At 39.4% G+C, this 12,431-nt stretch overlaps 1 protein-coding gene across 1 annotated transcript in view; it reads left to right on the top strand.

The window, feature by feature from the left end:
• The first annotated feature begins 1,818 nt into the window (after positions 1-1,818).
• The window catches only part of LOC107681434 (tetraspanin-4-like), a 30,256-nt gene continuing 19,643 nt past the window's right edge, over positions 1,819-12,431 (top strand). The window contains exon 1 of the mRNA XM_016477737.1: positions 1,819-2,147. Coding sequence (XP_016333223.1) covers positions 1,836-2,147 — 312 coding nt within the window. The 5' untranslated portion in view covers positions 1,819-1,835. The remainder of the gene's footprint in view (positions 2,148-12,431) is intronic.

The following is a 12,431-nucleotide window of genomic DNA, read 5'->3' as shown; positions in this document are numbered from 1 at the left end:
AATCGTGATGAATGTCAGCGAGCGTGTTTCATGCGGATACACGCCAGCAGCTCATGAATACAAGAGAAAAACAGCAAGAGGAGGAGAGATGAAGAAACAGAAAAGAAAGAGTGTGTTGCAGAGGAGATATTCTGCATCACACTGCTGTAATCACTAGTAAGGTTTGGTGTGGACTGATAAGAGGAGATGTGAGATACAGGGAAGCTGTGTTGAAGGAAGATGGTGAGCAGCGGAAGATGATTGGTTGAGTTGTGAGGAGGCGTGGCCAGAGTCTGAATGATTTGTTACTGGAGAGAGAGAGGCGAGAGACTGTGCATTCAGAGCGTGTGTGTGTGTGTGTGTGTGTGTGTGTGTGTGTGTTTGAGGGGGTGTATGAGCAAAGGAATAATCGCTGGAGAGACACAGAGAGACGGGGTGGTGTGGATCCTGTTCTGCGGCAGCTGTTGGGTTCTTCATCCCGTGAGGATCAGTCTCTGCTTTATACCTGAAGTGAGCAGCGCTTGACGCAGCGGAGGACAGAACAGAGTCGAAGGAGTGAAGCTGTTAACACTCAGCCGGACCTCGGAATCCTGAAGAAAACCAGCCGAGAGGGACAAAGACGCAGAGATAGAGGAAGAAGCATCAAGAAGCGGTGGATAAGGGATGTCGAATTTAAGGAAAGAAACTGACTGTAGGATTGCCAGAAAATGAGAGCAGGATAAGGGAGAGGTTGAAGAGATGATGACTGGCAAAGCAGGACAAGCCTCTGTGTATTAAAAAAAGTGTGTTGGTTCATCTGTATTCACCTGTTCATTCATGCTGTCTGCGAAACCTTCAGATGATTTGGAGGTCAAGAAAATACTGGATTTTTTTGCATGGTCCAGCCGTGAGCAGGACTTCTCGTTGCTCCCCTAGTAGGTGTCCAACAGGACAAGGGTTGTTTATTTATTAGGAGGCCAGGCCAGAGGCATGAGTGCCAGCATGCACATGTCAGAAATGAATCGGGTCAAATGCATGGTTGTAAAGAGGTGATCTGCCATGCATCATTGTGGTAAGATATCTTCCCTAATGAAGCAGCATTAGAGCACCTATGCCATTGATTGAGGGTCCAGAAAGGATTAATCGCATTGCAGGAAATTATTGAAGTGCATCTGAAAGATATTGAATCTGCAGTTTAAAGTGATTAAAGACTGCTAAGGACTGTGGGTGGACCTCTGTTGGACTTTATCGCTACACTTCCTAACGTTTGCCTTGCAGACCAAAGACCGCTGAGTTCCTAATTTAAAAACTGTATAAAAAAACAAATAATGGCCATGTTTTAAGGGTTGTGGGCTTGTGCTTTCCAACTTGCCGTCTTATCACTTTTCTTACTTTGTGACTCCAGTCTTGCAAAAGTGGGGATCATTTGGCCCCTGGGGGTCCGGGCTGCGGCCCCGGCCCCCAAACCAAAAATGCGTCGCTCAAGTACAGATGAAACGCCGTACTGCCGGAGTCCCTCTCTGGACAGTAAGTCGGGCTCGCCGCCGCTGCGCTACAGCGGGGAGTACGAAGTGCATCTGAAAGATATTGAATCTGCAGTTTAAAGTGATTAAAGACTGCTAAGGACTGTGGGTGGACCTCTGTTGGACTTTATCGCTACACTTCCTAACGTTTGCCTTGCAGACCAAAGACCGCTGAGTTCCTAATTTAAAAACTGTATAAAAAAACAAATAATGGCCATGTTTTAAGGGTTGTGGGCTTGTGCTTTCCAACTTGCCGTCTTATCACTTTTCTTACTTTGTGACTCCAGTCTTGCAAAAGTGGGGATCATTTGGCCCCTGGGGGTCCGGGCTGCGGCCCCGGCCCCCAAACCAAAAATGCGTCGCTCAAGTACAGATGAAACGCCGTACTGCCGGAGTCCCTCTCTGGACAGTAAGTCGGGCTCGCCGCCGCTGCGCTACAGCGGGGAGTACGAGTACCACAGCTCGCCCTTCGTCTTCGGCCTTCGTACCACACCGGGCTCAAAGAAAGCTAAAGCCAGCTACACCACTGCACAGGGCCGGAAATATGTGGTGTTTTACCTCGACCTGTCCTTCATCTTCCTTCTAGAGCTGCGGCGCTGCAGGATGGCCGAGGGCTGCCTGAGGGCCCTGAGATACGGGATGGTTTTCTTCAATCTGCTCTTCTGGGTGAGTCTGAGTCCTGTACATTTCATCTCTGCTCTTATTCTGTTCAAATGGCTCTGCTTGAGAGAGAATGTTAAAGGAAATGTTCACTCAGACAGTTCAGTATTTACTCATGTCGTCCAAAACCTGGATAATAATATAATAATAATAAAAAAATCTTTATTTTCTATAGTGCCTTTGAATGTTACATCTCAAAGTACATCATATGAAGATTATAAAATAAGCAAGAAAATAAAATATTAATTCAAAACACTTAAAAATAAAATAATGTAGAATGAATACCAAAAATTGAAATGAGTTTTAAGGTGAGGTTTAAAAATGCTAAGAGATTTCGCTTGACTTTTCTCAATAGGTAAGGAGTTCCATAGTTTTGGAAGTAGTGAAGAAAAAAGCCTGATCTCCCATTGATCTTAAACAGGTTGACAGAAGAGTCAACAGACCAGTTTCAGATGAGCGAAGATCATAGCGAGTTAAAAGCTCAAACAAATATTGAGGTGCCAAACCATGCAAAACCTTATAAGGAATCATCAGGAATTTAAAATCTACCCTAAACCTCGTGGCCTAATGGTTAGAGAGTCGGACTCGCAGCCCAAAGGTTGCGAGTTCGAGTCTCAGGTCCGGCAGGGATTGTAGGTGGGGGGAGTGAATCTACAGCGCTCCCTCCCACCTTCAGTACCACGACTGAGGTGCCCTTGAGCAAGGCACCGAACCCCCAACTGCTCCCCGGGCGCCGCAGCATAAATGGCTGCCCACTACTCCGGGTGTGTGTTCACGGTGTGTGTGTGTTCACTGCTGTGTGTGTGCACTAAGGATGGGTTAAATGCAGAGCACTAATTCCAAGTATGGGTCACCATACTTGGCCACATGTCACGTCACTTTAACAGGTAGGTAATGTAAGGACTCCAAGATATGAATGATATGATCTCTAATCCTAGTTCTAGTTAGGATTCAAGCAGCCGAATTTTGCATGACCTGCAATTTGTTTAGGGTAGCTTTTGAAACCCCAGCCAACAAAGCATTGCAATAGTTAAAGGTTTAGTTCACCCAAAAATGAAAATTACCCCATGATTTACTTACCCTTAAGCCATCCTAGATGTATATGACTTTCTTCTTTCAGACGAATACAATCAGAGTTATATTAAAAAACAGCCTGGCTCTTCCAAGCTTTATAATGGGAGTGGGTGGTAGCCCAAAATTTGAAGTCCAAAAAATTGAACCAATCCATTATAAAAGAAGTCCACACGGCTCCGGGGGGTTAATAAAGGCCTTCTGAAGCGCCGCAATGCATTTGTGTAATAAATATCCATATTTACAACTTTATAAACCTTAATCTAGCTTCCGCTAACTGTCGTAGGCGCGTTCACGAGAGAGTGGTGTCCAGCGGATGACGTAGCACGTAGGCAAACGCGGTGACGAATGTGGAAGTGACGAATGTGGAAGTGACGAATGCGGAAGTGACGAACGCGGAAGCGCAGAGGAGAGAGCAAAACAAAACACTGGTCATGAAATAGTAGTACAAAACGAGGATTTGTAAAGAAAAATGTCAGAGGATTTCAATATAAGCCAAGAGGACACTGGTTTTCCTTTGCTGTAAACAAAACTTGTTTCTCGTGAGACTAGCATATTCTCCCCGGAGTTTACGCTACGCCTACGTGCTACGTCATCCGCTGGACACCACTCTCTCGTGAACGCGCATACGACAGTTAGCGGAAGCTAGATTAAGGTTTATAAAGTTGTAAATATGGATATTTATTACACAAACGCATCGCGGCGCTTCAGAAGGCCTTTATTAACCCCCCGGAGCCATGTGTACTTCTCTAATAATGGATTGGTTCAATTTTTTGGATTTCAAATTTTGGGCTACCATCCACTCCCATTATAAAGCTTGGAAGAGCCAGGATGTTTTTTTAATATAACTCCGATTGTATTCGTCTGAAAGAAGAAAGTTATATACATCTAGGATGGCTTGAGGGTAAGTAAATCATGGGGAAATTTTCATTTTTGGGTGAACTAACCCTTTAATACGGGAAAATACAAACGTGTTAATCAGCTTCTCAGCAACAGGGAAGGACAGCATTGGACGTAATCTGGCAATATTTCTAAGATGAAAGAAAGATGTTTTAACAGTTATTAAAGAAAAATAATGCCATATGTCTTTGAAACAAAAAAGCACATTGAATAGCACTAACTGAAAAAATAATGCATTGCATTAACAGTGCTTGCATTTTAATGCCTTGTATTTCCAGGGCTTGCATTTTCAGGTCCTGAAATTTAACATAGTTGTCTATTTAAGCTGTGAATATTTCAATTCAAAATATTTCACACACATTTTCATAATTAAAAATTCAATAATTCATATTCCCCTTCCAGAATTAAAAATATTCAGTCTGTTTAAAAATACACTGTATAATATTCGACAGGCAAATTTCGGTGCATTTTATTTCACTTTCCAAATTCGCTTCCACAAATTCAGTGGTTAAAATTTGGCAGAAAATTCGGCATTGCACATCCGGGATCTGCAGGAATAGCAGTAGAGCACCGATGCATGATCTCCAGCTGCTGTCAGTCGCTCACCAGCAGGTGGCGCAAGCGGCTGTTGATGAAGACCAAAGCAACAGGTGGATTACGTCATTCATCACAAAAACTGATCTGCAGAAATGGAGCAAGCGCTAAGTAGAAGTTTTGATTATCGGGGCCAGTATAAACATGTGGAAAAGCTGATTGTGTGTATGTTTAATTCAACATCTTCGCTGTTTCCCGTAGCCTACATGTAAGCAGCTTTCTCTACCACAAAAGAGATTATAATCCTATTTTACCCAACGCTGATGTACAGAACTAACATTATATTTGATTGTATCATGGCTTGTGTGATGCTGTGCTGTAATACTGGGGTTCCACTCATAGGTCACACTCCAGGATTCCCCAATGACGCCTAACGCTGTTGAAATATTCACAGCTTAAATAGACGACTATGTTAAATTTCAGGACCTAAAAATGCAAGCCCTGGAAATACAAGGCATTAAAATGCAAGCACTGTTAATGCAATGCATTATTTTTCCAGTTAGTGCTATTCAATGTGCTTTTTTGTTTCAAAGACATATGGCATTATTTTTCTTTCATAAACAGTATTCTGAACATGAGGCTCAAATGTTAGATCACCCCCAGATTTTTTAGTTTTGTCCGATACTCCATGATAGAACCATCGACAGTTAAAGTAAGCAAGCCAGCTTTACGTTATTGGTGGGGTGAACCAATGAGCATGATCTCAGTCTTTTCACTGTTAAGACAAAGAAAATTTTGCGACATCCATTCTACCCTAACCCTAACCCTTTTATCTTTGAAATACATTGAGAAGTCGGCGGCAATAGCCTCATGGACAGCGTGCTGACATATAGCACCGTTACGCTTCGGGCGTCCTGAGTTTGAGTCCCGATCACATCTCCTCCTCTCTCTCCCACTTCGCTTACTGTCTGATAACTGTCCTATAATAATAAAGCAAAAAAAAACACACACACATACACACACACACACTAAATAACACAGTTTCGTTATGTTGAATGCTAATAGTTACCTCTGGTTGTTAAGTCCAATCTAAACTCCTGCAAGGCATCGCTTGTTTACCTCTAAAAGCAGTTTCTGAAACACTTCCACCCAAGAATAAGCAGTCATTTTGCCCGCTGTGTGTAATTATACCTCGCTGTCTAAAACCATGTCCGTCAACACCCTTAGTTTAAGTAAATGTGATAAAAAGAGCAATTAGTGTCAAAATAATACAGTAAACAGGACAAATTTAATGTCATTCCACAAACGTATGCAGTGTAAAAATACTGTTTCTAATGAAAGAACGCTGGCTAGTTCTGTTTAAAATAACACCAAATACAGCACATCTAACCGCAGAGACATGCGCCATATTTATATTTGGCTGGAGACGTGTGACCTTGAAGTTGAAAATGGGTTGAAAAAAGACAAATAAAACAAACATCATCCCACTTTCAGCCACTTTTAGTTCCAGCAATTTTCTTAGAATGTGTAAATATTTTTCTGAACATAAAAAGATTAAAAAAATAAAACTGACCAGGTCTCATGGAGATGATGAGCAGAAATGGGGTTCAGAATCAGAAATGCCCTTACTAAATTGGCCCATTTTCTAATATATAAAAGTATACTTTTAAGTATACTTTAAGTATAACAGTAGTAAACTTTGAGTACACAACTAGCTTACCTCTATGTTTTTAGTTTGAACTGCAACAATACTAAAAGTGAACTTAAAAGTTTACTGATAGTTTACTAATTAGATACTTGTAGCATTTTAGTACACTTTGAAGTATAGTCTCAGTAAACTAATAGTTTAGTAGTTTTATACTGCAAGTATACTCGTAAGTTCTTTAAGTGAACTTTACATCATACTTTAAATATACTATGTCCCCATTTAAGAATGTGTATATATTTTGTTATATGAATATCTGAACATACAAAACATCAAAATAAAGAACAGGGTATCTGCTTGCAAACAAAAAACTATTATTCTAGCTTCATGCATTCTTTTTTATAAACATTTGAATGTGGGTAAGTTTCATAAATAAAACAAAGAAATAAACAACATTTTAAACAAAAAGCTGAAAAAAGTCTATGAATTGGATTCAGAATGATAATCAAAACGTAGATGGAGTCCAAAAGCTTGACATTCATTATTACCTCTTCATGGGTCAACATTTTATTCCATAACGTTACACAGTTTTGATGCCGTTTTATGTCTGATGATCGTGTTAGATTACGTGTGAAAGCATGGCTGCATCCAAAAGCTCTAAAATACTGCCTTCGGAGGCAGCATTCCAAGACAGGAAGGCATCAAGGCACGTCCGAATCCAAATTCTGCTTCACTTCCTGTCTCCGGAGGCAGCATAGATGTATGCGTCGCTGCGTTTGATATCCCACAATCCTGTGCGTTCCGTTCCGTGATGGTTGAGCTAAAAAATAAAGATGGCGTCTGAAAGTTGCGTTTGGTGGTCCAGTTGTGTGTAAATGTATATTTCTGACTAACTTTTTGCACTTTTTATGTTATTTCTAGCGAGAAATCAGTATTATAGTAATTAAATATGTGTTTAGTTATAACAAAAACTCGTTCTATTTTGTTATAGATCATTAAACCGTTCCGCTGCCTCAGAAGCCTGTCCGAAATCAGTGTCATGAGGTGTCTTCGTGCAAAAATGCTGGCTCCAAAGTCATTGCCTGATACGGCAGCGAGGCAGCAAGTGAGCTGCCTAAGTTTTCGGATGCAGCCCATCTGTTGTTTTTCGGTTTCTTCTTCGCCGTTTCATTGTTTTGGAAATTCTGTACAGAAGATATGTAATAGCGCCCCCTACCGTATAACAATGAAAACATTCTCGGAGCACAAGTAGGCTATAGCTAAAAATTTTTTTGATTTTTTCTAAGTATAAGTCAAGTATACTTAAATGTCATTTTTAGTATATTTCTGAGAAGTACATAAAAAGTAGACTGAAAGTATACTTTCCTATTTTTAGTTTAAAAGAAGTATACTAATAGCACACTCGAATAAACTTATTTTTCGTAAGGGTGGCAGTGAGTATCAGATCATCTCGTCCTCATGGACATCGATCTGACAGATCTTTCTGTGTTTCTCCACTCATCTGCTGCAAGCTGTCTGTGTCCCTGCAGCACTGTCTTCTGGGGCCGGCTGCACAAAATGCTTAGACTTAGTCATTTTTATTTCTCTGTAATACTGGTCATAACTTTTTTTTTTTTTTTAAGTCAGTTACATAAAAACAGATTAGTCCAATTTGGATATGAAAATTAAGACTGATTAGCTCTTGGCTAACTGCTAGTTGGACAGACTAGTTCTTAAGTCTTAACACAGAGGCAACTAACCCTGGTGTTTTTAAAGTCTGTAGAAAGGTCTCTTTATTGTCATCTTTAAGTGATTGTAACTGTGACCTTAATTACTTATTGTCTGAGCAATTAAGGGCTTTTCACATTTGAACTAGTTAACCCTGGGTGCTTCTAAAAGTTTCACACTGCTCATACTTTACCTGGGGTTAACAGTTAACCCTGTGTATTCCTAATCTGGGGTCAGCTGCATAAAGCCAGCATGCACGGTGTGATTTCCATCTGATTTTTAGCCGATTTTGTATGACTCTTTCTCGAGTCTGGCATAATTTAGTTAATTCAGTAACTAGCGGCAGTCGGACGGCTGGATGAATCTCGGACATGTCAGTTCTGTGTTCGGCGGTCCCTCGTGTTTGTTTCGCTTGCATAGAGTGAGCAGTCAAGTTCATCTGGACAGAGTGAGCACATCAATCCTGAGCTCTGGCTTCGTACAGTGTATGCCGGCTTTACATAGCCACGATGTTAAAGCGGTGTTTTAAAAACTAGTCTGACCAACTAGCAGCAGACAATGGGAAATCAGTCAAATTTCATATTCAGATTATACCAGTCTACCTTTTTGTAACTGAATATAAAAAGTTATGACCAGTCTTGAAGATAATTTTTAAGACTGGTCTAAGCAGTTTGTGCATCCGGTCCCAGATGTTTCACACGCTAGATTTATAACCCCGGGTTAACATCTTTATTTGCATATTTGTGCTGTCAGAGTCATTGATTGGATGCACGTTTTCATAACACCTATAGTGTTGTGTATTCTCATATTATATATTGCCCTGTTTTTATTAATTCCCTGAATGGACTTTTTAGACTATAAAGGTAAAAATACAATTCTCTTTTTCACTTCAGTTCATGTGTTTTTCATCACCACTTGACATTTTTCCCTTCAAGCACTTTGTTTCCGTGGCGGCACAAAGCACATTAATATGAGGCGCGGCTAAGTGTGTAACGTTAAAGTTCATTTAGAAAGAGTTCATGTTTTCATTGGAGTACAGTATATTATATCCATCAAATCGCTCTGATGAACTTTAGTAAAAAAAAAATAATATCAATCTAAATACTGAAATGATTAACTGCTTGAACTCTGATGATGTTACAGTACAGTCGACCATTGAAAGGCTCAATAATAAACCTTAGAAAATATGAAAGTCAATCTATGAGCCACCAATGCTTTTAAAGTGTCAGAAAAATGAGAGTGAAAAATACAAAAGAAGAACAAAAGCACAGCACTGAGACAGTGGAGGCTCAGCCTGCAGTCTAATTATAGTGATAATGCCTGTTATATGGCCTAAAAATACAGCATCTTACATTTCTCTTAGTCTTTAATAAGGCCGCCGTCTGTATCGCCATGGCAACTATTTTTCATTCAAGTACTTCCCAGCCGCTCGTGTGAGAGCAAGTAAACTAAAACATGTACATTATAGCATTTGTGCTGCGGCAGTTTTATAATCTACAGATCATTCGAGTCTTGATTTATATCCTGAATTATGAATAATTAGCCTGCAGTCAGTTCCACTGGAATATCACTAGTTTTCTCTCTTTCTTCATCCTTCAATACCATGATACATTATTTTTTGGGGTGAAGGCATTATGGGTTCTTTTGTTTTGTGGATCACATGAAATGAATCACATTGTGCTAAACTGTGAATGTAAACTGGAGAACACAGACGCTGTCATGACCTTACTGCGTTAATAGAAAGTCAGATAATATAAACATTTTCAGTATGAAGTATTCTTCAAGTTATAATTTTAACAGTATTTTGTGCAGTGATATTCCTGATGCAGCCATGCACACAGATACAGCCCTCCGTTTGTGTTATTAATCCAATATCCTGAAATGTTCGATTTGAAGGTAAAGCAGGAATAAAACATCTTCTCTAAACAACCCTATTGAATGCTGTTCTGTACCCGTAACTGTTATGCATTCAGTAGCTCTATAACTTTTAACCCAACTGGAAATGGTTTGCTGGCTAATATGAAAAGCAGAGGGGAAAGACAAGATCCCTGTCTATACCCTCTAGATCAGGGGTGCCCAGACTCGGTCCTGGAGGGCCGGTGTCCTGCAGAGTTTAGCTCCAACCCTAATCAAACACACTGCAACACTGCCGCCACGACCAGTCTGACGGGGCTCATGCTTATAACAGTAGCGTGGTGGAGTAGACTCATTTAGACCAATATGATCATTAGGTTTTAGCCAGGTTTCAGTCAAGCAGAGTACATCAAAACGATTATCTGTGATCATTTCATTTACAATAACTGCTTTGGGTGAGAGTGATCTAATGTTTAGGAGCCCAAACTTTAAAAATTGTTTTTGTTCATTTATTTTACATTTTTCTGGTTTAATCACAGTCAGATTTTTTCTAGATCCTGCATTAAATTTATATTTTGACCTCACTGCAGAGTTTAGATCCATCCCCAATTAGACACACCTGAACCAGCTAATCAAGCTCTTACTGGGCATACTAGAAACCTCCAGGCAGGAGGGTTGGAGCTAAACTCTGCAGGACATCGGCCCTCCAGGACCCAGTTTGGGCACCCCTGCTCTAGATGAATGAATGATTTTGACATTATTATTGGTCAGGACTTCAGGTATGAACTGAATTTAGGCTTTTATTCACATGTAAACATGCATCAATGCACACACGTATGGTCAATGACAGCTCAAATGTGACATTTCCGTTTACATTTCAATCACTGATATACGAGCATGATCAGAAACAAACGTCCAAATCTGACGTGAAAATATTCATTCAGAAGTTTGTGACAATATCATGCAGGCAAATGAAGCCACTCCAATCACAAGCATGTTTAAACACTCATAGGATCATCTTTTCTGTCCTTTGAGGAAACCTGAAAATACAGTACTGTTGAGTTTATGTTACCTAATGTTACCTATTTTAACAGAGAAGCATCTGTTCATAAGTCTGTCTAAAGTTCAGCTAAATGATAAAGTGTCCCTCCAACATTCAAATTTACTGGTTAAAGTGTAATGCACACATATACATGAACAATGATTATGTTAACAGATTTGCGATGTAAGCATCATAACAGGTCAAGTCACCTTTATTTCTACAGCAATTTATACAATTGTCTAAGCTTCACAGAAATAGACAGAAAAATAACAGAATCGGTGATGCAAACTTTAACAGATATGAGACAAATTCACATTCAGCAGTGAAGCAGCTGAAGACAATAGAGTTATTACTCGGTTCGATTCAGTTCAGTGTTATTAATCTGAACTGAACCAACAGTGTGAAGTTCATCATTTTTAAACGAGTTAAATTCAGCTATAAAGCAGCGCTATAGAAGATCAATTCAGTTAAAGTTTCATTCTCATCCAAACTCAAATTGATGATATTAGTGAATATTAAGTGTCTTTCAGACCCCAACTAAGCATGTAACTTAAGGAATTTAAATGAATACATGCCGTTTACTGCATGATTTGTGTAATCTACATTTCTGCCGTATGAGCATTACTCTGACAGTCACCTGATAGCAGATCACTCTTACAGTTTTTTCATAATGCTTACACGCAGTTTTTGAAACTATGGCTCCATTTCTCAAAACTCACACACACAACATACAAAACGTCACACATGACACATTCATTTTCTTTGAAAACTGTTTTAACTTTTCTAAAAATTTAATTTTTGCATATTAACTCTACACACAAACATAAAATAATTAGCCACATACATGCCAAACTACACACAGATGTGAAAACTTTAAAACACTGCTCTCGTGTGTCTTTTGCGTGTTCAGCGTGCAGTGAAGAACAGGAGTTTGTCATATGCACATATACACTGTATCAGTATGTATGACTGATGAGTTTTACACAGTTATGCAACTGAACAATCAATACTGAACTGACTTGAGCTGTAGAATGACACTATTGACTTGTTAGAACTGCTTTACAGCAGATTGTGTATTTGATACTATTGTGAAGCGAAGATAGATAGATATGCATACAACACAGATGCATATAATCAATACTGAACTGACTTGAGCTGTAGAATGACACTATTGACTTGTTAGAACTGCTTTACAGCAGATTGTGTATTTGATACTATTGTGAAGCTGCTGTGAAACAATCTATACTGTATAAAGCACTTTAGAAATAAAGTTGACTTTCTGACTTGGCTTGTATACATGTTCAGGATAGATAGATAGATAGATAGATAGATATGCATACAACACAGATGCATATTCAATGTGTATGTGTGTGTGCGCGCGCATATACATATATATATATACATATATATACACATGTATACATGTATACACATACATATATATACACACACACATACATATATATACACACACACATACATATATATACACACACACATACATATATATACACACACACATACATATATATACACA

The sequence above is a fragment of the Sinocyclocheilus anshuiensis genome, unplaced genomic scaffold (assembly GCF_001515605.1).
Source record: "Sinocyclocheilus anshuiensis isolate Anshui unplaced genomic scaffold, SAMN03320099.WGS_v1.1 scaffold2210, whole genome shotgun sequence".
Taxonomy (NCBI): domain Eukaryota; kingdom Metazoa; phylum Chordata; class Actinopteri; order Cypriniformes; family Cyprinidae; genus Sinocyclocheilus; species Sinocyclocheilus anshuiensis.
Note: the sequence above shows the minus strand (reverse complement) of the source record. Positions and strands in the feature narration are given on the sequence as shown.